The sequence below is a fragment of the Petaurus breviceps genome, unplaced genomic scaffold, assembly GCF_028583685.1.
Source record: "Petaurus breviceps papuanus isolate PSGF00001 unplaced genomic scaffold, PetGlider_PUasm1.0 356, whole genome shotgun sequence".
Lineage (NCBI taxonomy): Eukaryota > Metazoa > Chordata > Mammalia > Diprotodontia > Petauridae > Petaurus > Petaurus breviceps.
Window position 1 is genome coordinate 955,481 of NW_027186290.1, and position 26,017 is coordinate 981,497.

Here is a 26,017-nt window from a genome sequence, read left to right on the forward strand (position 1 = left end):
GTCAGTTTCACCTCTGCAGCATCTCTGGTCAGTTTCACCTCTGCAGCATCTCCGATCATTTCATCTCACAACATTTCTTGTCGATTTTGCCTCTTCAGCATCTCTCCTACCCTCCTTCTCTCCTATGACCCTATCCCCTTCCCCCACCCCCCAGTACAGATTCTCATTTCCTTACCTGGACTATGGCAATAACTGCTGGGGGTGAAGTCTGCCTGCTTCCAGTCTCTCCCCACTCCACTCCATCCTCCCCTGATGATAAAGTGATCTTCCTAACTCTAAGCCCCACCCCACCCTTCCTTGAAGTCCAGTGGCTCTCCATGTCTCCCTCAGGATCAAATACAAAACCCTCAGTTTGGCATTCAAAGTCCTTCATAACCTGCACCCTACCTCCTTTCAAGTCTTCTTCTTCTCCTTCTTCTTCTTCTTTGTTTTTTGGGGAGGGGAAGGTAGGGCAATTGGGGTTAAGTGACTTTCCCAAGGTCACACAGCTAATGTCAAGTGTCTGAATCTAGATTTGAACTCAGGTCCTCCTGACTCCAGGGCTGGTGCTCTATTCACTGTGTCACCTAGCCTCCCCCTTTCTAGCCTTCTTACACTTGGCTCCTCAACATGAACTCTCCATCCCAGTGACCCTAGCCTCTTTGCTCTCTCTCCCATGAACAAGACCCTCCATCTCTCAGGTCAAGGCATTTTTTCTGGCCATCCCCCATGCCTGGATTGCTCTCCCTCCTCTGCTCTGCCCACTGGCTTCCTGGACTTCTTTAAGTCCCAACTAAAATCCCACTCTAGAAGGTGGAGTTCTACAAGAACCCTAATTCCTCATCCCCCTCAATGCTAGAGCTTTCTCTCTGCTGAATATCTCCAATCTATCCCATCTATGTATTAGTCGTGCATAGTTGTTTGCATGTTGAATCTCCCATTAGGCTGTGAGATTGTTGAGGGGAAGGTACTATGTTTTCTTACCTCTCTTTGTTCCCCCAATGCTTAGCACAATGTCTGACTCATAGTAGGCACTTAATAAATGCTTGTTGACCAACTCATACCAGTAATGGGATTTGAGCTGATGACAGTAGAGAAAGGCATCCCAGTCACTTGTTTCCCTTAGTTTCCTGGGTAGGAAATGTATCTAGAGAGGGGAGTGCAGAGCCAGTCACGGCTTCTTTATATCTTCAGACCCTAGCACAGGAAAGTGCTGAACAGTGAATGATCTAATTTAGTCCCCACAAGAACACCGTGCTAAAGGTATCATCAATAGAGTCTACAATGAAGAACCTGATGCTTAGAGAGGCTGCTTCATCTTCGTTTTGAATATGTCTTTACTTTTAGCCTGGCCGCCCAGATTTGATCCATAGTCATTGGAGCCCTGCTGATGAGTTTGCCTCTTCCAAGAGGGCAAGAGAATTCCCTGGTCCTGCAGAGGAGAGCAGAGCCCTGGCCCTGTGTTCAGTTGCCTCCTTCCTTCTTGGCCAGAGCAGGACTTTATGAACTTTGGAAGGCCAGAGTTTTCCACTGGTGTCCAAAGAGACTCCCTAGAACAGCTTTGTCTGTAGCAGAAACTGAATTTGATGAGGAAAAGCAGATTCAAACCTTGACCAAGAGTCAAGAAAAAGAAGCTCCACCCCCCCTACTCTCCACCTCAACCCCAAGGAGAAGTTCATGAGTCCCCGAGAGTTCAAGGAACCAAGAGCTATGGCCCCTTGGTCTAGCCCTAATTCTCTCTCTAGGCTTGGTCCCTCTTTTCCTTGGACTCTTTGGATTTGTGGGAGCATCTGCTCCAGACTTGTGATGGGGAATTTTATACCAACTATTCTTATTATAACTATGGTGAATACCTGTTTCTTGTAACTGTCTGGATGACAAATTGGTATCATTAATAATAAATACAAATTGATAATACACACAATATTTGTACCTATTATCAATTGGTCATATTGATATGTGTGATATATATTGCTGTTTGTACATAGACATGCGTATGTATGACTATATGTAATAAGGACTTTGGAACTTGCCCAAAGCACCCAACAGGTGCCCTGCTTCTCTGTTCTCCCCTTTTATATGGGTGGTGGTGGCCTCCTTTGATTGGCTGCATCTTTAAAGACTGCTAGACTGGGACAGTCAATCTCTTTCCTAAGGTGTCTTGAGGGTGAAGATCACACAAAATTCACTCATAATGCAGTATCCATGAACAAAACTGGGATGGAGGATACCATCTACCCCTCCACTCTTTTACCCTGGCTCCAGAAAGGGGCCTGGGGTCTGTGTTCTTTGTCATTTGTTCTCAATTTCCAGTGCAGGTGGTGACCCCCTGCAGACCAGGGAGTAGGGATTCCAGGTTGGAGGAAACTGGGAGTAGCCAGAGTCCCTGGGGCTTCAGTCCAAGGGAGCTTTTTGGATTTCGGACAAAACCAAGTTGGGAACCTGATCCCCTTTCGCTCCCCAGAATATGAGATGGTACACATATGGGTGGGGTGGACAGATTAAGTCCTACATATTAGAGAGTAGCTTTGCATATTTGCAATGATAACTTTTGAAGGAAACATTCCTCTGTGCAAGCCATTAGTAGTTAAATGGAGCTGGGGTGCCCACTCTCCTACACTTGTGGGCCTACCATTGGCAGAGGCTACTGTTATTGTCAGAGAGCCAAGGCACTCTCAAGCCTCCTCAGGAATATCAGAGAACCCCGGGGGAGAGGTGAAATAGGATTCCTGGCCTGCAAACAGTGGAGGCCAGGGTAGCAAGTGTCACATATGGATAGACACACAAACTCTCAGCCCCTCGAGGATACCCATACACTCTGAGAAAACAAGTTCCCCCTTTTTAATCTTGTTCCAAGGACTCGACTTTCTGATGTGAATCAGGGTTTGGGTTAGTATCCCAGAGCAGGTGCTAAAAGTTAATCTAGAGGAAATAAAATCAGGTTTTAAAAAAACCCCTACTTTGTTGGCAAAAGGAAGATGAGGGCCCATGCTTGGAGGTGAACAGAATCATGACACCTGGCAACAGGGAGAAGGTAAAGCCTTCCCTTCTGCTTTCAGCTTTTGGGTTCTCTGCCAAGGAGAACATCCTTTGTGTTAGAAATGGCAGGACAAACATGACTACAGGGGAGTCGGTACCAACAGGTTATGAGAGAACACCCCATTCTCTTTGGCGAAATCTGGCTTCTGGGGACAGATCAGAAGAAAAGGATTTGAGCTCTACAAGAAGGAGAAGGATTTGCAGCAGTTCGGATTGGACCCGGAGAATGAATCTGGGGATGAGAGGAGAGATTTCAGAAAGTTTGAAGGACTGTTTCTGGGTCAGGAGTGTACTTCTGGCTTCCTTGGGAGATGGCTGAAGGAAAAGGACACTCAAGGAGGGCTGACAAAGAGCAAGATTGTGAAGAAATGACTCAGGAAGGAAAGGAGGAACTGACAAGACAGCACAGCGGGGTAAGAACAGGCAGGTGGAATAAGTGGAGGGTGAAGCAACTGATAAAGCCGATGAGTGGCTGGGACCAGCTGCTGAGGAGGAGCTTGGTTCTGGGAAAGGTGACATGGGAATAGAGAATTCTTAAGGGTAAAGAAGAAAAGTTCTTTCAGGTTGTCATTGCTAGTGAAAGATCAGTGCATTGAAAAAGTTCTAGCCAGGGTTTAGGGATGGGGAGAAAACAGCCGTAAGTAATTAAAAAAAATAAGGCTGGACATCTCTAGTGGAGTGGAGCACAGGGGCATTTGCAGTGACTTGCACTGAGTGTGGGAGGTTTGTATTTCTGCAACAGTCAAATAGTCTTGGTGTTCCACATGTGGACTGACCTCCCTCCTAGAAGGGAAGGTGAAGGGAATGTGACGATGTCCCGTCATGCTTCAGGTTATGGGGTACAAAGTGGGTCTGCGATGGAGGAGGGAAGATCCGACAGCCTTTTCAGGAGGAGAAAAGAAAGAAAGGGGCAGCGGTACAAGCAGAGCTAAGAAGAGATTTGAGGCTAGCTCTGGAGCTCTCCAGACTTTGCCATCACACTGTGGCTGCCTTCTCAGCATGGGAGTTCCTTCAGCACATGTGGCTTTCTCACCCTAGAACGTTCTGTTAGCCTGGAGGCACCTCCTCCCATTGGTGAGCTCTTCCTAGAGCCTCCATTTGGGGTAATGGCCCAGTTCATCCATCCTCCACTTTCCTCTGCTTCTGACTCTCTGCTGCCTCTTAGATCCTTTCCTTCTGCTCCCACACCCCTCACTTTTCAACTCCCTTCCTGCGTTACAATACAAGCTTCCTGAAAGCTGGGATTGGTTTTCTTTCTCTTTATGCACCTCCCCCCAGAGCTTATCACAGTGACTGGCACATAGCTGCAGTCTATGAACACTTGTTGCCTTGAATCGGACGCTCTGAGGAGAAACGCTTTGTCCTCCAGAGAATGACAGGAAGGAGCCACGGAAGCTATCAGCTGAGAGATTATCCGCTAAGGGACGAGTGGGCTGATTGGTGAGTCCTTGCTTGTTGGTGCTGAGGCAGCTAGTCATGTGTGGGCCTGATGACAACAATCCTGTGGTCTTGTCTTCTGAGACAAGTATCCAAGAACACAGTCTCTCAGCCCAGGGCTAGAAAGTAAAGACCCCAGGGACACGGCTGCATTACCCTCACCGCTGCCCACTGAAGGAAAAGGGGGCAGGGAAGGTAGGGCAGTGTCTGTGAATGAGCCTGGCCCAGGAGTGCACAGCACTCAGTGGGGTTCCTGACACCTGGAAGGCACCTCAGCATTGCTCATTCCCCTCCTTCAGGGAATAAAGGCAGGGCCAGGCATGGAGGCTGTCCTGGAACGACCTCATCAGCATTTAGGTCACAGCCTTTAGATCCCAGAACACCAGCCACCAGTCAGGAACAATCAGAGAATCAGGACTAATAGCCACAAATATGTCAAGCGCATTTGGACCGGAGGAACGAACAGATGCACGAGGCCCAGACTGGCTTTTAAGAATCGAAGTAGAATGAGGAGGATGGTGTCCAGACGGTTGGAGAGACTCCCCTCCCAGTGGGCAGTTCCTATGTAGAAGGGGTGGGAGCCTGATTCTGCAGAGAGCCCTGAGCTCCATTCTGCTAGGCTAGTGAAGAGAGGCTGGCTGTGTCCAGAGGGGCGCCACCCAGCCCAGCAGAGGACTGCCACTCATTCCTGCTGGTCACGCTCAGTGTGGACAGAGGTCTTAGACCTTCCTCTTCCCCCCAGGCTGTTGCCACATGGTCCGGGAGCATACATTGCTACTATTTTCCCCTTTACTGTATCTGTTCTTCCTGCTTTTAGGTGAAGCAGTGTTAGAGATGGCTATGGCCTTACAACCTTCAGCAGACCAGGAGGTGGCACTGGTCACAAACCAAAGGGTGAGCAGTCTGTCTGACCTAGTGCGATGGTAAGGGAATTTGGAGCTCTTTCCTGCTCCTTTAATGGGCCTCCCCTGGAGCCCAATAAGAGAAGCTTGTTTAGGGGAGGCTGGTTTTTTAGGAAGGCCCACACCTTGTATTACTTTGTAATTAGGCAGTGGGTCACAAAGGTGGTTATGTTCTCTGACCCTGAAGAAGGGTATAAGTGGGTGTGTGTGTATGTATGTGTGTGTGTGTGTGTGTGTGTGTGTGTGTGTGGGTGTGTACCCTAAGCTGAGGTTTTCCTTTGGGGCTCACCTATGGGAAGAGTTGTGTGATTTGACCAGATGAGACTAGCTTTGAAAACCCAGATGTTGGTGCTTCCCTCTCTGGTAACTAAATAACTATGTCTGTATGTGATGGTCAGACAGCTAGAAGCCCTGTCTGTTGGTCTGTTGTTTTCTGTGTTATTTTCTCTGTTTATATTTTTTGTCTGCTTGTAATATCTGTTTGCATTCTCTGAAGTTCAAGGTGCTGACTTTTTCCCTGAACTAAGTGAATGATTAAAGTAAGATTGTTAACCCATTTTGAGTTGCTTTCCTTTAGAAAAGCAGATCAAGGGGCGACCAGGTAGCACAGCGAGTAAGAGCACTGGCTCCAGTGTCGGGATGACATGGGGATCAAATCTGGGCTCAAACACTTAGCACCCACCCAGAAACACCTGGCCGTGTAACCTTGAGCAAGTTGCCAAGCCCCAATTGCTTAGGGGTGGCCAGGTGGCTCAGCGAGTAAGAGCACTGGCCCCAGTGTCGGGATGTCCTGGGGATCAAATCTGGGCTCAGATACTTAGCACCACACCCAGAAAAAACTGGCCATGTAACCTTGAGCAAGTTACTTAACCCCAATTGCTTTAAAAAAAAAGCAGATCAAAGAACCTGTGCTAGCAGCCATCCTGGGTATGCAAGGGTGCTTGCTGCTACATCTAGTGGAAGTGAAAGGCAGCCCAGCAGTAGAAATGCAAACTCACTCACCCATCCATCATTACACCAAATTCAGAAGCTAACTTGGTGGATGCTCACTGTCCCCAGGGAATGAGATGGTATAGGAGGGAGTGTGCCCCTAGGTCTTGGGGAAGAGGGGATGTTTGTACTTCTGTTCTAGCTTTATCTCTGAAGTAAATGTCCTTTTGCAGAAGCTAATTAATGTTCATTGGGTCAATGGAACTGAGGTGCTAATTGCTGATGGTGAGCACCAGAGAGAACTCTCCAGAATGGAGTTTTGAACCTATAGAATTAGAGAAGAAACCATTTGAAACTTTTAGGGGTGCCCCAAGAACTGGTTGGGGTCAAGATCCAGTGTCTCCAGTTAGAGTAGATCAGACCAATGTGAGCTGGAAGACTGTGCCACAGGTCAGGTACAGATAGTTCACATGAACATTTGGAGAGGAAGGGAGATGGCTCCAAGTTTGCTCATCTCAGATGTGAGCTACCGAGATTCTGCTTTGCTCATATTGCAGCATAGAGTCTTCTTTGATAAGGAGGGCACACCACACTGTGTGGTCCTGTGCCAGTGTCTCCCATGTCTTACAATCAATTCCATAGCTCTGGCAATTCATATATCAACCTCGACATCAATGTGTATGTCCTTGGAAAGCACACTGCCAAGGGAAGTGAACTTATTCACAGCCTTCAGAACTTCTCCATTTGTTGTAACTGATGGTTCCATGGATGGATGGTGAAGTGGCTGAGGGAGAACCTGGGTTTTCCTGGTGTGAATTGTCAGGCCAAAATTAGAACAAGCAGCAGAGAATCAATACACAATTTGTTGTATCTCAACTTCAGAGGTTGCATCGAGTACACCATAATCTGAACAAAAATCACACGCCAACCCTCCCTCCACTTTAGTCTCAGTTTGAAGTCTTTTCAAGCTAAATAGTTTACCATCAGTGCAGTAGCTGACTTTGATGCTGTGTCCATTTTTGTTGAAGGCACCTGACAACATGGCTGAAAATACCATGCTAGAAAGCATGGGAGCAATCACACAGCCTTGATTCACTCAACTGGAGACTGGGAAAGGTTATCCAGAACCCAGACAAACACGTTCTCATGAAACTGATGTACAATGCTGATGAAATTCTTCAGGCAACCAGATTCTGCCAGGATCTTCCACAAGTCCTCATGCCTGATGGTATCTTTGGCAAGATGACAAATGTTGTATACAGGCATATGTTCTGCTTCTGGCATTTCTCCTGGAGTTGTTGGGCAGCAAACACCATCTCAGCTGTTCCTCAGTTCTTTCTGAAGCCACACTGGCTCTCAGGTAGATGACCATCTTTCAGACAAAAGATCAGTCCAATTTTTCTCAATTAGTTTATTTATTTTTAGTTTTCAACATTCATTTCCACAAGATTTTGAGTACAAATTTTTCTCTCCATCTTTCCCCTACCCCCACCCCAAAATACCGAGCCTACTGAATACCCCTTCCCCAATCTGTTCTCTCTTATATCCTCCCTCATCCTCCCCTAACTTTCTAGTAGGACAAGATGGATTTCTATACCCCAGTGCCTATATATCTTAAAAGGATCAGTCTATTAAGGTGGACTCTGGCAACAGCCTTGCCAGCAATGACTAAGAGAGAGACCTCTCCTATGATTGTCATAGGACAATCTGTTTCCTTTTCCTTTGTAGAGATGGACAATGGAGACATCCTCAAACTCCTGGGGGAATAATCTCCTTTTGCCATATAACTTGGAAAATTTCAGTCAGTTTTTGTATGAGCCCTGGGCTCCTTGCCTTATAAATCTCAGTTGAACAGAATCAGGACCAGGCATTTTGCCACATGAGAGGAGCTAATGGCATTCAAAACTTCTTCACTTTGAAGTTCAGCTAGAGAAGGATTGACTCCAACCTGAGGTAAATGGTTAGTGGCTTCAGCATTGGTTGATGATGGTCTGTTGAGAACACTAAGGAAGTGTTCAGCACATGTCTCTAGGATCATGTCCTTATCACTAATCAATGTGGCTCCATCAGCACTGAGTAGTTGAGATGTGCCATATGTGCTTTGGATTGTTACTATCAGCATAAAACTGAATTTCATCTGCCTTCTGGCTGAAACAAGAATCCTGTATCTTTGTTTGTCACCATGGGACTTTGAGATAGTTAAAAATCATATCTTTTAATTTATGCATAAATTGAATTTAAGTGAGAGACAGGTATGTGAAATTATTGACTTCACTTTCTTTTCCAGAGTCATCAACATCCAATGGCAAGACAAAAGACAAGATTATTGGTGATGGCCCAAGATGCAGTGGATGGCCTTGGCATCTTCGATGTCTGACCAAGCTCTGTGGCTCCACAGCACCTGCTTCAGCCGCCTTCATGGTCATTGAAAGAACTGATTCTTATCCTCCCATTCCACCAGAAGAAGTCTGCAATGCTTGTGGATCTCCCCCCACCCAACTCATTGACAAGCTTGTGACCCATGAGTTACCTTCAGCCTCGTTCAGCCCATTTACTGATACGGTTTATTAGGGGTGTGGCCACTGAACTTTCTACAGCTTCTGGGAGCCACAAGTGAGAGTTGGGTGAATCGGGTGGACACCAAAGGTGGGAAGCAGCCCTGGAAAGGGCTCTGCAGCCAGAGGTGCTAGTTTTCCCTGAACAGCCTACACCCCCCTGCCCCCAAAACTAGGAAATCCAATGACTCTGTCTGAAACTAAGGAGCACCCCTGTTTAGACAAGGTGGGGGGGAGAGGAGGAGACTTCCTACCTGTTTGTGCTTTCTTGCCAGGCTAAGCTCCCTGAGGGCAGGAACTATTTCCACTTTTGTGGCTATATACTTAGCACCTGGCACAGCATTTGGCAGTGGGAACTTGATAAATAATAAATAAATAACGACATAATGAATCAAATTCTTGTTGATAAATGAATTGAGTCTATTTGGACAAAGTTAGTGAAGGAGAAGCATCTGAGGCTACCTGACAGACAGTTTGGACAGAAAAATGAAATAGATAAGTGGTGTGGGATGCAATCCATGCCTGGGACAGAGATGCGGCGTGGAGTAGAGAGGCAGGCAGAGGAGGCTTCTGTGATGCTGATGTATGCGGGAGCTCTCTTTCTGCCAAGATTAGTGTAGCTAATAATTTATTGTTGTTTTCAGTGCATCTGACTCTTCGTGACCCAATTTGGGGTTTTCTTGGCAGAGATACTGGAGTGGTTTTTCATTTCTTTCTCTAGCTCATTTTACAAATGAGGAATCTGAGTCCAATAGGGTGAAGTGACTTGCCCAGGGTCATACAGCTAGTAAGTGTCTGAGGCTGGATTTGAACTCAAGTCTTCCTGACTCCAGGTCCAGTGCTCTGTGCACTGTGCCACGTAGCTGCTCATGCCAGGCACATCAATAGTTACTTATTAAATGTTAGGGTTGCTCAGTAGTACCGTAGGAGGACCCTGCCCAACAGGCATTTAGAACTGAATGTCTTGGTCCTGGAGACTAGAGCTCAGCAGAGAGGTCAGGGCTGGATACCCAGGTCTGAGAGTTATTAGCACAGAGATGATCATTAAATTCACAGGAGCTGATGAGATCACCAAAAAAAGTTGTAGAGGGAGAAGAAAGAAGACCTGGGGCTAGGGGGTGTGACCTAGATGAGGATCCAGCCAAGGAGAATGATTAATTAATGACGCTAATTACATCTACTAGGCATGGTTTCATGTTTGTCTTTTTGCCAAGGAGATCGTATGCTTTCAAACACTAACGCACCAGAAGCCCTGGCTGTTGTCAGGCAGGCATTTTTAAAGATGCCGACCGTTCTGCCTAAGCAGAAAGGCTGCTCTCACACCCCTGCGAGGCCAGCAAAGAATGTTCCTGCACATCTGCGCCAGCTCCCCAGTCCCAGGGCAGACCCTCCAGCACCTTTCCCTGTGGACAGCGGTCCAGGTACTGAGAGTATGACTCTCTTTCCTCTTTCTTTGATCTTTCCGGATCTTGTCGGGCTATCACTGGGTTGAAGAGGACACATGGTTTGTTGACCTCTGGGCAAAGTTCCACATTGCATTTCAGAATGGCTAAACCACCTCCGCCAACCATGCACAAATATGCCCGATTTTCTGCAGCCACTCCATTTCTGTCCCTTTGCCAAGTTGGGGTACGAGGTGAAGCTTCGTGTTTGGCTTCATTTGTCTTTTCTTTGCTTAATAGTGATTTGGAGTGCTTAACAAATACAGCTGTTGACAACTAGGTTTCGTCCTGTGCTTCCTGGAGGACATTCTTTTTCAAGAATGACTTGGACTAAGTGGTCATTCTAGCTCTGAGTAGTGCTGGAATTTTGTGGTCATCTTGCCTTTTCTTGGAGACCCCCAGTGAGGTAACGGACACTCATTACTTTCTGAGAGAACACGTGCAAGGTAGGGCAATTGGGGTTCAGTGACTTGCCCAAGGTCACGCCGTTAGTAAGTATTAAGGGTCTGAGGCCAGATTTGAACTCAGCCTTGAACTTAGGTCCTCCTGACTCCAGGGCCGTGCTCTACCCACTGTGCCACCTAGCCACCCAAAGACCATTTTTGGTTATGAACTCTCTGTTACCTGTTGTGGGTGACGTGATATATGGGAGGCAGTCTATCTTGAAAACAGATGATGAGCAGGTCTGTTGGGTATGGTCGCCCCCAGAGCCACAGATGCCTGATGGGAGGCTGACAGCTGGAGGAGACGAACCAGCGGTCTCTCGCGGGGCTGAAGACGGAGAAAAGCACCGGGTCGTTTACTCCGATCTTTGGCAGGCTGTGTTCTAATCATGAGTTAGGGCAGAGCTCAAGGTGAAGCTGAACAGAGGGAGAGGCTCCCATGTGGAAGCCGAGCTACCTGCAGGGACTTGGACCGCTCGGTTTTCTCCCAATTTTAGCACATCCTTTGGGTGCCGCTGTGCGTGTGTGATGGAAATGCAAATTTGGAAGATCTTCCCTGCCCCTATGCTAAGGTGCACCTGGAGCCTGGGGTGGGAGGCTTGTTTTTCAGGAGATACTTCTTGATTGGCCAGTGGGTCAATAAGATTGTTACATTCTCTGAGCCAGGAGAAGACTATATAAGCCCTGATGTGTAGCTTTGTTTTGGGGCTCACTTTGAGAAGTGTTGTGTGATTTGATATGGATTATGGGAAGCCGTTGTCCTGAGCCCCCCAGCTTTGAAAAAACCCAGATGTTGAAACCCAGATGTTGACTGGGTATGGATGTAATGGTTGGACAGTTTGAAATCTGTCTACTTGATCTGTTTCTGTCTTGATAATTCTGTCTGTGTACTTTGAAGTTCGGGGTGCTGACCTTTTCCCCTGAACAAGGTAAACGATATATGTCTGACTGATTAAAGTAAGCTTGTTAACCCATTTTGAGTTGCTTTCCTTTATCAAAGCAGATCCAAGAACCTGTATTGGCAGCAAACCCTGAGGATGCTTGGGGTGCTTGCTGCTACAGCGTGCAGCAGCGAAGTTGGGGAGTGGTGGTTCCGGCTACTTCGCTAAGCGCAGGAGCACAAATACTGAAGCAGGGTGGGTCCTCTTCCCAAGGAGGCCACCTTCAGGAGGGAAGGACAGCCTACACAGCTGCAGGACCTCACAGCACAGCCAGAAGATGGCTGATCTTTCTGGCTTCATTTCTGGCACGAAATGGCCTTGGCATGTCTTACTCGTATTATGATCACTGTTCTTAGGGCTAGAGGTGGGAAAGCATATTCAGGATGGGGTGGAAGAGCAAAGAGAGGGGAGACAGCCGGCTGGATGGTAGGATGGGAAGCAGGGTCTGGCTGGGCAGAGTCTGGGGCTGGCAGGTTCACTTGCTCCTGCTGTAATACCAAGCAAAGGCAACTTCCCAAGGTTCAAAATACCAGCATAGGTGCTCTCCATTTTATTCAGTGAAAAATTAAGATCAAAGAAAATCAAAATATAGCATCATTCAAAATACAGCAATTCCAAGTATAATTCAATCAAGTACTACCCCACCCCTGGACACTACATTCATTTAATCAATCACAAAGCCCCTCTTCTCAAATGGAGATTAGTTTCCAGTCATAAGTAAAGTACATTCATTTGTTCAATCACAGAGCGCAAAAAAGTCAAAAGTTCCCCACCCTTGGATCACAATTGAATCTACCCCCAGAGTTACAACAAGCTAAGCACAGCATTTAATACCCAAAGAGAGGTGTTTTCTTCATCTTGACAGGAGGCAAGTTCTCAAGCAATCTTTGTTCCTGGGGAGACAAAGCTTAGCTAGGCCACAAGATACATTGCCAGTGTCTTCATTAATTCACTCTCTGTCTGCAGAACAGTCTCAGGAGCTCTGAACCAACAGCCAGGTTCCAGAACCTCTGCAACAACAGCACTGTCCTTCACCAGTGAACAAATCTGGCAAAACAACATCAAAACAGACAAAGTACCAGCATAACAGCTATGTCTCCTCAGTCCTCTGCAGTTCCGGGGGCAGGTCTCGAAAGTCCAGGGCAATTCAAACTGGCCCTCAACAATCCTCTCCGTCTCTCTCTGCCTCCAAGATGTTGCTTCCAAAAATGTTCTTCTGCCTCTCTCTTTGCTTGTGTCTCTCTAAATTTACGTCACCAGCTCCTCCCAGTTCAGCACTCTCTTTTCACATCAACAAGTCCATCCCACAAGTGGGATTCACAAGCTCTGGGTTTTAACACAATCAATCCAAAAACCAAGCCAATACAGGGGGACCTTTAAATTCCATTACTATTGCACCTGTGAACTCCTTAGTGGGCACAGTGCTCCAAGCTGGGTAGATTAAGCCCCTGGGGTGTGCCTCAGGAAACAAAAGGGAAACCATTTCATTGAAGAAATGAGATAGTTTTAAAATGAGAAGGAAATGGAAAATGATTTCAAAATGAAAACCAGAGGATGCTTTCCTTTCCAGAAAACATCCAGTTGAAAAGAAAATTACCTTTAAAAATGCAGAAAGCTCAAAACCCAAACCCCAAAATAGCCCATCCCGAGGAGAGTGTCCCACATTAACTCGACTTAGTTGTTGACCAGTTCATAACACCGCAGAGCCTCGAAGTCCTCAGAATGCGGTATCTGAGCTGTCTTTCAGGAGATGCTCACTTCTTATGGCCTGCACCTGAGGGAGAGGCTGCATTATTCCACCTGGCACTAGCAGGCTAGGCTGGCTTTGCTTCTGAATGACCACAAGCTCTTTTGGTCTTTTCCTTTGGGGACACGGCTTCTGCAGGTTCTGAGTTCTAGTCTAAGAGATAAAATATTAAGACTGAAACACAGAAGTTGCTGCATTTATGTTGGCCTTCCCCACCCTCTCAGTGAAGAATCCCAGTCTGGACTTTACTTCCCTCTGGAGCTGCACAGTTGGACAGATTCCTCCCCCTCCTTCTCCTCCTCCTCCCAATATTCACTGAAATAGGTGACTCTCACCTGCCCCTGCTGGTTGGCCCAGGCACATCCTAAGAACGCATTTGCCTGGGGTTGTACCTGTGGGCTCAGTAGGGAAGTCCAGGGAGAGGATATCTGTATCTGAAATGTGCAATCTGACTGAGCTACCTACATCTCCAGGATATGAAGTGATTGCCCAGGGTCACACATGCAGGATGTGTCAGAGACTTGAACCCAGGCCATCCTGGCTTTTATTCACACCACCTGTCGCAGAGTTTCACCTATCTCATCAATAAGGCTTTAATCTAAAAGGGAAGGGGGAAGCAGATTGTCTGCATATCCACATACACAACAGAAGCTCCATGAGAGCTAGGAGAATTGCTGAGACAGGCAGAAGTTCACAGAAGAAAAGATCAGACAAATGGCCCCCTTTCCATTGGCGCTGGCCTTCAATGGCTGTGTGCTGCTGCTCAAAGCCTGGGTCACAAGAAAGAACAACTGAGGCCCTGAGGCAAGGAGGGCGCTCTGATCGCCCGGAGGTCACTGAGATTTGGTGGGAGAGCCCACCACTAGACCGACTAGAGCGTGGTTCTGGATGGGCCTGTGTTTGTTACAGAAGATGACAATGACCATGACAGTGCTGATGGTGCCCCTGCGCATTCGCTTTGGCTCACAACAACTCTGTGAGTAGGGGCCATTTTATCCCCATGTTAATGACACTCAATAAAAGTACCCACTTGTCTAGCATTTTAAATTTTGAAGAGATTTACATCTGCTAGCACATTTTGACAAGTAAGGAAACTGAGACCAAGGGAGATTATGACATCACAGTGTCTGGGACAGAATTTGAACTCAGGTCGTCTTGACTTCCAGCCCAATGTTTCATTGGCTGTGCCATTCCACTTCCTCAGAAATTTCAAGAGAAACATTTTTTAAAATAAAGAAGGGTAGATAAAGTAGGGGCTGGGGAAACCTTGTATATGAAGAAGGTATTGACCTTCTCATGTGGGGGTGTCCACATTAAATAAATCGATAAAATGTCCAGAAATAAGAGTCAAGAAACATGACAGAGACTAGCCACAGGAAGGTCAATAGAGGGGGAATGGGGAGGGCTCCTCTCTGTGGAGTACCCTGTGGCCATCTGGCCAGAAGAGTGCAGAATGAGACCTTCCATCTGGCAAAGCAGCGTGAGGCCTCCGCAGCCCTGGGGAGCCTGGTTGACCTAGGCTCGGTTGGAGCTCTCTCACTGCTAGAAGAGAGCAGTCACTTCTTAACTTATGGGGATGATAATTTTCTCATCCAAAAGGGAAAGGAGAGACTGGTTTCTGGCTCTGGCCTCACCACCAGCTGGAGAGGGAATAAATGAGAGCAAACCTGATGGAAGGTGCCCACTCTCTCCCAGAGTTTGTGATAAGGAATGAAAAAAGAGCTGGACGTGGCTTGAGGGGACTTCAAGGAGCCCCCAATCTTATCTATGGCTTGGCCAACAACACCAAGCTGGGAGAGTCAGTCAGGGTCTAAAATGCCCTTGGAAAGTTAAAGCACTCCACAGGGACGAATGGACAGTCTTCCTCTTGGCTTGGAAAAATCCCCTTCATAAGCGCAACTTGGGGGAGATACGGTTAGAAAATAGTTCTGAAAAAGATCTGGATTTGTTGGGCATGATGATAACACCAAGGACCCCTGGAATAGAGAGGTGGGGTCCTGGTCTGCTTGGCCCTGCTCAGACTCCTTCTGAAGGTCAGTACAGTTCTGGGGGCCATCATGGAGGAAGGACCGAGGTGAGCCGGAGAGAGTCTGGACGATGGGGGAGAGCCTGGCCATGGGAAGGGAGCCCTCGACAAGGGCTGTCTTAGTTGATCCCAACAACAGCCTGTGAGGGAGGTGCATTACTATCCTCATTTGACAACTGAGGAAACTGGGGCAAATAGAGGGTAGTGACTTTCTCAGGGTCACACAGCCAGAAGCGTGTGAGGCTGGATTTGAACTCAGGTCTGCCTGACACCACTGTGCATTTTGCACCATGGAGATGAGAGGCCTCAGGGCCTCCATGTGAGGATCTGATGGACTCTGGCCTGATAGCCCAGGATAACAAGGGGTCCCAAAGGTAACTCAGAGGTCCCATGATTAAGAAGTTAAACTTAAGTAAGAACTTAAAAGTCACCAAATTGCAAAACAATTTTTTCTTGATCTTCAGTGCAAAAATGTTAGATGTTTTGTGTAAAAAGAGCTATATCCCCTCACCAAATGTCAAGACAAAAGGCACAAAAATGAAAACCCCCAGAAGATAGGGCAGAAAAAAATTATCAGTGTATTTTCTAGAAAAATCAACTTGATTTAAATTTCAATTTTCAGTAACTCAGAGGCCTTGGGAGGTCCCAGGAAGCAGGACTGGTGCCCTGAAGAGATTCTCCCCACACCTTTAACCAAAAGGATGATAAAATGTCATATCTTGAAACTTTTCCTGGCAGACATCTTACTGAAACGTATGCTCTGGATGACAAAAGTTAAGGGACAAAGATACAGCGTTCCGGGCGGTGGCTTCTGCCTCCCCAGAGGTCTAGAAGAGCCCATCAGGTGAGTGGGTGGGATGCTGTGGGGCCCTCCCACTGGGCTCTTTGGTGGATAACGAGGGGACACCCCCCCCCAACACACACACCCCTGCTCCTCCCAAGGTGACTGGCCTGTCTTGGCTTAGGCTGAGATCTTTACAAGGCCCTGGGTAGTTTTCTGCTCACTATGGCGATCTAACCCAGGGTACACAGAGTCAACAGGAGCAAAGCAGGCTTTCCACCCAAGTTGTCCTGGGGCCTTTACTCGGGGATTCCCTCCTTCTACCTCTTCCCCACCCCCCAGGCTTGGACTGGTGGTCAGCCTGAAGACAAGTCTACTTTAGGGGTGACGGAGGGACCAGGGATATCGGGACGGACAGGACCGTGAGCGTGGACTGAAGGGCAGACCCTGCTGGACCTGCCTCTGCCAAGGTGAGGTCCCTCTCTGACTTCCAACTCCCCCCAGCTCCTCATGGAATGGCCCTGTTGGGGCCCCAGGGACTTTGTTCTAATTGGCTGCTTGGTGTGGTCACATCTGGGCAGCCTGGGGAATCAGGACCCCAGAGTCATTTAGCTTCAGTAGAAAAATCACCTTGGTGCACAGTGAGGCCAGTCAGCCCCTGTACCATACTGTCTTCTCCATCCCTCCCTTCTGCTCCCCAAATACCGCATCAGGATCACAGCAGGGACCAAGCCAACCAGTCTGCTTCCCGCCAAAGAAGCAGAGCGTTTCGACTTAGAGTTCGGGGACTCCAGCCTGGGGTGAAGAGAGAGCCAGTGTCTGCCACTGCTGTGGCTGGGGTACAGCAGGTAAGGAACCGACCAGGCCTCCCTGCCCCTTTCCCTTCCTCTCTGACCCACTGCTGGGATAGCCAGGCTCCTGTGCCTCCAGGGAGACGGGAGAATTTCTGTCATGGTGTCAGCCAGCTGGCCACATCTCAGAACTTCTCCTGTCTCTCTGTCCACTTTGCTCACACTCCCCAGCAGCTCTCAGCATCACAGTCCTGTACCGTCCTCAGGTCAGCCAGCCATGTGTTCCTCTTACTTGGTCAGTCTGGAAAAAAAGTGGTCTGGGGCTTCCAGGGATGGAGGGGAAATGCAGGGGCAGCGTTTATGTGGCTGGTGAGAGGACCATGGAGAAAGCAGCAGAAGTTTCTCCTTGGCTCTCCTGACGTTGCCCGAGCCTTTGGCACCAGAGGGTGCCAGTCCCAAACAAACCTTCAGGAAGCTGGGCTGTTGATTTCTGGGAGGGAGACTAGCCAAAGCTCTGAGGATTGAGGTGGGGTTGAGATCAGGTCCTCTATGGTCACCCACAAGGAAATAAGGAACAGGGATTTTCACAGACTTTAGGTCTTGGCTGAGGGTGAGGGCTGTGCTTGGGAAGTCCCTGAATGGAGGCTCCTTCAGAAGGAGAGAGGGAGGGAGACTCCTGAGGAGTCGCCATAGGACCTGGAGGAAGAAGGAAGGTGAGAAGTCCTGGGTCTGGTCCAGCCATGCCAGCTCCCCCTGGGTCTGCAGTCAGAGGGTTCAGCTCTGCTTGGGCAGCCCTTCCCCAGAAACAAGCTGGCAGGGCCTCTGGGGGCCCAGCCAGCTGAGGCTGGCCCGTCTAAACCTTTCTCTGGCTCTTCTCCTCTGCTCTCTCCTGCTCTCCTTTCCCCCTCTCTCAGGCCCCCCTCCATTGCCTCTTCCCATTCCTCCAACTTTCTCCTTCCAGTTCTCGCCCATTGCTTGAAGTTCATTCATTGCCTTACATACTCTCTTTTCACAAAATTAAAATTTCATCTCAGTCCATATGGATGAAACGTACAGCGTGTGCCAACAGGAGTGTGACAGGCATTTTCCTCAGCAAGCTTACGCTCTCTGGGGGCTGAATGTGACCTACAGACAGAGTGGTGTTGTGGGACAGACAGGGACAGCCTCAAAGCAGGAAGCCCAGGCTGCTGTCTACAAAAAATCTGAGCCTTTGAGGAAGGATGGGGGGGGGGAGAGGACATCCACTCCGGGAGGGAGATGAGGTGCACCAAAACAAAAGGGGCAGGGGGCAGAATGGGAATGGGGGCTGTAACTGGTCCTTAGGAAGGCTGCAAAGTCAGGCTCTGGGAGCCGCTGGGGAGCAGAAGGCCCGTTCTCAGAGCTGTACATCAGGGGGACAGTGACAGGCCCATTGCCCACAAAGACCTTTGGGATGGATTGTCCAAAGATCATTGCCCCCTTCACGGATGAAGGAGCCAGGGCTCAGAGATGTCTTTCCATATCACTATTCCCACCTCTGTGCCTCCTCCTCTGTAGACAGTGACAAGGTATTTGTACACTGGTTAGAGCCTGGCAGGGGGATCCCCTGACTTAAGACCCAAAGAGCTGAGTCACACTGCACAGAGTAAAGGAAAGAGGGGAGCGACCGGAGGCAGCTCCACAGGGGCTTGCCTGATTGCATTTGAGAGGAGGGTCAGGAACAGGGAAGCATATGACTTAAGGTTCTGAGCCTGAGTGCCTAGAGGATGGGAGGGGGTGGGGGTGCTGATGAGGGCTCTCCTTTCTCAGTTTCTCCACATTATGTATCTCTAGGATAGATGGATGGTTGCATCATTTTTCAAAAGGACCTCCCGACCCCCTGCTGCACCCACTCCAAAAGCCAGGGACACTACAATGACATGAATTTGGAACTGCTTTCTCCTTAAGCAGAATTGTACATTGGCTTCAGGTGGAAAGCTGTGCCTGAGGTGAAATCGGCTGAGCGCTCCACAACAGGACAGGACCCCCCCCCCCCAAACCTGACCAAGGCCTGCCCATCCCCCTCCCCAGCTTATTCAGCTGTTTGGAATACCTGTTTAACTTCTTTTTGGTAGCACTTCCAGGTAGATGGGAGTGGCCTGAGGTCAGGAATTGAGGATTTCACTGGCATAGCAGGGGTTGCTTCTGTCAAAACTGCACGTGAGGATCCTTTCAGTTGGGTTGTATGTCCACATGGGGATATGGATGTGTGAGTGTGGGCGTGTGTGTGAATGTGTGTGTGTGTGGGGGTGGCAGAGTGTGGGCGTGGGGGTGTGTGAATGTGGGCCTGGGGGGGGTGGATGTGTTCGTGGAGGGGTGTGAATGTGTGTGGGGGTGGCAGAGTGTGGGCATGGGGGTGTGTGTGAATGTGGGCATGGGGGGTGTGAATGTGGGCATGGGGGAGTGGATGTGTTTGTGGGGGGGTGTGAATGTGGGCATGGGGGGTGTGAATGTGGGCATGGGGGAGTAGATGTGTTTGTGGGGGGGGTGTGAATGTGTGTGGAGTGGATGTGTGTGTGTGTGTGGGGGGGCTGGCAGAGATTCAGAGCACAAGCCAGCAGAAGGTGTGATCGTACTGGGAGGGCATCCCATGGGAAGGGGAGGACTGGAGGAGAGGAGCCCTGGGAGACCTCAAGGAGAGGCAGGGTGATGGCCAGCTTGCTGTCCAGTTCCAGATGTGCCCCACCCACATAGCCCTACTCCATCTCTAGGGGAGGCTTCTTCTCCAGCCATTCAACTTTCCTGGGTTGTCCCGAAGCTTATGAATTTTGCATCATCACCCTATTATGTCCCCTAGTACCTTCGGCCATGGTTGTTCAGCTATGCCTGATTCTTCTTGGACCACACAGTCTATAGGTTTTCTTGGCAAAGACACTGGCATGCTTTGTCATTTCCTTCTCCAGTGGCCTAAGGTAAACAGGGTGGTGACCTGTGCAGGGTCACACAGCTAGTCAGTATCTGAGGCCAGACCTAAACTCAGGTCTCCCTGACTCCAGGCCAAGTGTCCTATCCACTGTGCCTCCTAGGTTAGACTTATCTTTCCTTAAAATGACCCTGGGAAGCAGGTAATGGATTGTTATCCCCTTTCACAGATAAGAACATTGAGGTTCTGACTGGGTAGGTGACCAGGCATGGGGAACAGACAGTCATATCTCATGGAGGGTCATTCTGGGGCAGTGTGGATCTGACTTCTTGAAAGGGATGTCTATTTGCCCAGTGGGCTACCCTTTCCTGATGCTTTATGATCCAGCTTTGGACGTTGGCAACAAGGTTAGGAGAGGCAGGGGGGAGAGGAAAGCACAAAGACCTCTGCCTGACCTAGTTGGAATTCCTTGTGCCTCAAGAAACTCTCTAGGAAGGGACCTGGCAGGAACCAGCCTATGTCAGAGGAGCAGGGCTGGAGCTCTGCCTAGGCTTTCTCTCTGAGCATCTTTCTGCCTCTGTCTCACCCTGTCTAAGGTGCTGTTTCTCAGACCCAGCTGTCCTCAGCCCTAACACACAATGAGGGGAGAGAACATAACTCACGTCACAGAATTCATCCTTGTGGGCTTCCCCACGGCCCCGTGGCTGCAGTACCTGCTTTTTCTTCTCTTCCTCCTGGCTTATCTCTTTGTGCTGGCAGAGAACGCCACCATCATCTTTGTGGTCTGGACCAGTGCTGCTCTCCACAAGCCCATGTACTACTTTCTGGCAAGCCTGTCCTTTCTGGAGGTTTGGTACATCTCCGACATCCTCCCAAAGATGCTGGACGGCTTCCTCTTCCAGAGGAGAAGCATCTCCTTCATGGGCTGCATGACACAGCTGTATTTCTTCAGCTCCCTGGTGTGCAGTGAGTGCGTCCTTCTTGCCTCCATGGCCTATGACCGCTACGTGGCCATCGGCCAGCCCTTACGCTACTCAGTCATCATGACCACAGGTCTCTGTGTGAGGCTAGTGGCCTTCTCCTATGCTAGTGGCTTCACGGTCTCCATGATCAAAGTCTATTTCATCTCCAGCGCCACATTCTGTGGCTCCAATGTCATGAACCACTTTTTCTGTGACATCTCTCCCATCCTCAAACTGGCCTGCACAGACTTCTCCACGGCTGAGCTGGTGGACTTTGTCTTGGCTTTCATCATCTTGGTGTTCCCACTCCTTTCCACTATGCTCTCCTATGGACACATCTGCATGGCTGTGCTGCGAATCCCCTCCTCCACTGGCCGCTGGAAAGCCTTCTCCACCTGTGCCTCCCACCTCACGGTGGTGGTCATCTTTTACACAGCCATGATTTTCATGTATGTCCGTCCCCAGGCCATTGACTCTCGGAGCTCAAATAAGCTGGTTTCAGCTGTCTACACAGTCCTGACTCCAATTGTGAACCCTCTTATCTACTGCCTGAGGAACAAGGAGTTCAAGGGCAACCTTAAAAAGAGCCTGGGCATTGACCAGGCTCCAGGGGAGGACCCAGTCCTCCACTATTAGAGACATTATGTGACACCGAGCCCCAGCTCAACCACATTAGCTAACTTGACAATAGGGGTCCTGGTGGTGCCGTCCGCAAGTGAGACAGGTGTGTGAGGGTTGGGTCAAGGGCCAGGCATGAACATGGGGTTAGATTTTTGGCCTGTCTTCTCTCCATCCCTGCGGGCATCTGTTGACCAGTGTCTTGTCTTAGGAGGTGACTTTGGTTTCTTTCTCTCTTGCTGTTATGCTCAGGGCACCATCCCAGATCATCAGACTTAGAAGGGATCTTGAGGATTGTTTAGTCTAATATTCAACCAAACAAAGTCTCCCTTCCATAACACACCTGACATGACCTTTGAGCCCCCATGTATATAAGTGAACAATAGAGCCCTCTCCCTCACCCACAGAGCAGGGACTCCTCCTTAGCTTTTCTTGTCTGCAGCTGGAGAATTTCCCCAGAGCTTCTGATCTCTGGTCATGATACTGGGTATTCATTGTTAATCTGGATTCATTTCGATAAAGCCCTCATCGTCCTTGTTTGGTTTTTGTTTCCGTCAAGTATGACTGTAAATGCTTGTTCTAAGGAGGAAAGGGGTCAGCTCTGAGGAGGTTTATATTATGTAAGATGTAAAAATACAGCCACACTTCCACCCAAACCAGGGGCAGATTCCATGAAGGACAACCTCTCAGATTTTATGGACACTTCAGAGAAGGAGGCTGCAAAAGGTTTCTGGGGGCAAGTATGGACTTTTGGATGGCAAACTGGAGATCTCTCCAAAATGCACACGTGAGGAAACCAGCTCTCACCATGGACCTGAATTCCTTCTCTTGCCACCTTAGAGAGGGTAAGAGCAGACCCCCCCCCAGACCCCCTCTGCCTCTAACTCCTTTGAGAACTGGCTCGATTTGTTGTTTTGTTAATTTTCTAGACTTAAGAAGGGACAGCTTGGCAGTGCAGTGGATAGACCCCCCTGCCCAGAGTCAGGAAGACTCCTCATCTTGAGTTCAAATCTGGCACTTAGTAGCTGTGTGATTCTGGGCAAGTCACTTAATCCTGTTTGCTTCAGTTTCCTCCACTGTAAAATGAGCTAGAGAAGGAAATGGCAAACTACTCCAGGATCTTTGCCAAAAAACAAAGAAAATGGTGTCACAGAGTTAGACATCACTGCACAACAACAGCACACTTTAAAAAGTGTTAATAATGCAGATTAAATTAAAGAATATGTGTGACACACCCCCATCTTGCTCTATTCGGATTGTTTGAGCTGAGCGGTAGAAGGCTCAGGAAATGAAGCCGTCACCAATCTGGAGGTCTGGAAACTTTTTCAGTCATGTCTCTTTGTGGCTCTATTTTGTGATTTTCTTTTTTCCATTATAAACAAGTTTATTCCAGTGTTGGGACGACCTGGAGATCGAATCCCGGGCTCAGACACTCAGCACCACACCCAGAAATAACTGGCCGTGTAACCTTGAGCAAGTTACTTAACCCCAATTGCTTAAAAAAAAAAAGTTTATTAATTTTTAGTTTTCACCATTCAATTCTATAAGTTTTAAATTTTCTCCCCTCCCTCCCCAAGAAGGCATTCAATCTGATATAGGCTCTACATGTACATTCCTATTAAACATATTTTCCCATTAGTCATGTTGTATAGAAGACTTAGAATGAATGGGAGTAACCATGAAAAAGAAAAACAAAACAAAATAAAAAAAAAGAAAATAGTCTGTTTCAATCTGCATTTGAATGCCATAGTTCTTTTTCTGGATGTGGATGGAATTTTCCATTATGAGTCCTTTGGAATTTTTTTAGGTCCTTGCATTGTTGAGCAGGGCTGAGTCTATCAAAATCAGTCATCACAAAATGTGACTGTTACTGTGGTTCTGCTCACTTCACTCAGCATCGGTTAATGTAAACCTTCCAAGGTTTTTCTGAAGTCTGCCTGTTCGTCTTTTCTTACAGCACAATAGTATTCCATTACATTCATATACTACAACTTGTTCAGCCATTCCCCAATGGATGGGCATCCCCTCAATTTCCAGTTCTTGGCTACCACAAAAAAGAGCTGCTATAAATATTTTTTGTACATGGGGGTCCTTTTCCCATTTTTATGGTCTCTTTGTGATATGGCCCTAGAAGTGGCATGTCAGGGTCAAAGGGTATGAACATTTTTATAACCCTTTGGTCATAGTTCCAAATTGTTCTCCAGAATGGTTGGATCAGTTCACAACTCCATCAACAATTCATTAGTGTTCCAATTTTCCCACATCTCCAACATTTGTCATTTTCCTCTTTTGTCCTGTTAGTCAATCTGATAGATGTGATATGGTACCTCAATTCTTTTGATTTGCATTTCTCTGATCAATAGTAATTTAGAGCATTTCTCAATATGACTATAGGAAGCTTTAACTTCTTCATCTAAAAACTTCATATCCTTTGACCATTTATCAATTGGGGAATGACTTGATTCTTGCAAATTTGACTCAGTTCTCTGTATATTTTAGAAATGAGATCTTTATCAGAGACAGTAGTTGTAAAAATTCTATCCAAGTTTTCTGCTTCCCTCCTAATCTTGGTTGCATTGGCTTTGCTTGTGCAAAACCTTTTTGATTTAATGTAATAAAAATTATGCATTTTGCATTTCATAATGTTCTCTATCTCTTGTTTGGTCATGAATTTCTGGGATTAACAAGGATAAGTGACTTGCCTAGAGTCACACAGCTAGTCAGTGGCTGAGGCCAGATTTGAACTTAGGACGATGACTGACTCCTGACAGGGGCTTTATACACTGTGTCACCTAGCCACCTTTTGTGGCTTATAGACTAATGATAATAGGCATTTTCATGTCCCTTTGAGATTTTTGAAGGGCTTTGCATCCATCATCCCATCTGAGCCTCACAACACCCTTGCCCCACACCCTCCCTATCTCCATTCTATCCTATTCTCTTCTTACTGAGTCAAAGGGCCTGTTGACCTCGGCGTGGGCTATGGGCTACTTAGATCTGATTTCTGATCACTATTTCCTTTGAAAAAGAAGTGTGCTAGATATTCCTGATGGTCTTTTTGTAATGAGCATTTGGGAGGGAACTAAGCTGCCAAGAGGGAGCTGTGTATACCTTCCCCTAGAGAGTGACTAAGGAAAACTGTTTTTGGTTGGAAGCCACTGGGCCCCTCTGCTACAGGAACGGGGTACGTGATAGGTCTGACTTTAGCTTGTTCCACCTCTCATGTTGTAACGGTGGCTGCTCTGCTGCCCACTACCTGGAAGCCAGGCATGGCATGTCTTACCCTCCCCAGTGGTTTTCCAGGCCACAAAGGGGTCTCTCTCTACCATTGGCTATGGATCTCCATGATACATTTTCTCAATTTTATGGGATACCCTGGATTGCAGTTCCACTTAACCATGTAAGAAGTGGATTAGCTTTTATAAAGGAATATTTACATCAAAGTTATAAGAAAAAAAATCCACACGTCCTTTCTCAAATAATTGGGGGCAGAATTTATTCCCCTCCTCCCAATATTCTACACCACCACCTCATATTTGGGGAGGGGAAGAGGATTAAGTTCACAGATTAGCTCATTCCCACCACAGCACAGACCCAGTCCCCTTGGGCTTGAGTCCCCTGGACCCTGGCACTTCAGGGCTTGCCTACTGAGCTGACTGGCCTAACGCTCCCTAAATTCATGACTGAAGCTCCTGGGTCTAGTGGAGATTCCATAACCTGCACCCGGCACCATAAAGGACAAATGAAATAATGAAACAAATCCTACAGTCCATTTTTGGGGGGCCATGGAGACAGAGGAAGTGGAAAGGAAGGTGGCTCCGCCTCACCAGCTCAGTTCATGGCACCAATGCTGTGGGTGAACCTGGATCTTCACCCTTTCTAGACACTGTGAGAAAGAGAGGATAACTATCCCAGTCTGGCTATGCAGTCCATCAAAAGAGGTTGCCGAGATGACATGGGCATGCACGAGCCAAACCAAGCCAAACCCTGGTTGTGTATACAAGAGAGTAAGGAGGAGCTCCCCTCCACATGGATCCCGCCCGCCCAGGGGGGCTCCCCTACACATGGATCTCGCCCGCCCAGGGGGGCTCCCCTTCACATGGATCTCGCCCGCCCAGGGGGGCTCCCCTTCACATAGATCCCCACCCGCCCAGGGGGGCTCCCCTTCACATGGATCCCGCCCGCCCAGGGGGGCTCCCCTACACATGGATCTCACCCGCCCAGGGGGGCTCCCCTCCACATGGATCCCACCCGCCCAGGGGGGCTCCCCTCCACATGGATCTCGCCCGCCCAGGGGGGCTCCCCTACACATGGATCCCGCCCGCCCAGGGGGGCTCCCCTCCACATAGATCCCACCCGCCCAGGGGGGCTCCCCTCCACATGGATCTCGCCCGCCCAGGGGGGCTCCCCTACACATGGATCCCGCCCGCCCAGGGGGGCTCCCCTACACATGGATCTCGCCCGCCCAGGGGGGCTCCCCTTCACATAGATCCCCACCCGCCCAGGGGGGCTCCCCTTCACATGGATCTCGCCCGCCCAGGGG

At 48.5% G+C, this 26,017-nt stretch overlaps 2 protein-coding genes across 2 annotated transcripts in view; both read left to right on the top strand.

The window, feature by feature from the left end:
• The window catches only part of LOC138168284 (zinc finger protein 420-like), a 771,269-nt gene that overhangs the window by 308,831 nt on the left and 436,421 nt on the right, over positions 1-26,017 (top strand). The window lies entirely within an intron of this gene.
• Positions 19,731-21,921, top strand: LOC138168289 (olfactory receptor 6B2-like). The gene has a single exon (XM_069097360.1). The coding sequence runs from the start codon at positions 20,533-20,535 to the stop codon at positions 21,490-21,492; it is 960 nt and encodes a 319-aa protein (XP_068953461.1). The 5' UTR covers positions 19,731-20,532; the 3' UTR covers positions 21,493-21,921.

What these genes read in the sequence shown, in the direction of transcription:
- LOC138168289 (XM_069097360.1), top strand. Translation starts at nt 20,533, where the DNA reads ATGAGGGGAGAGAACATAACTCACGTCACAGAATTCATCCTTGTGGGC.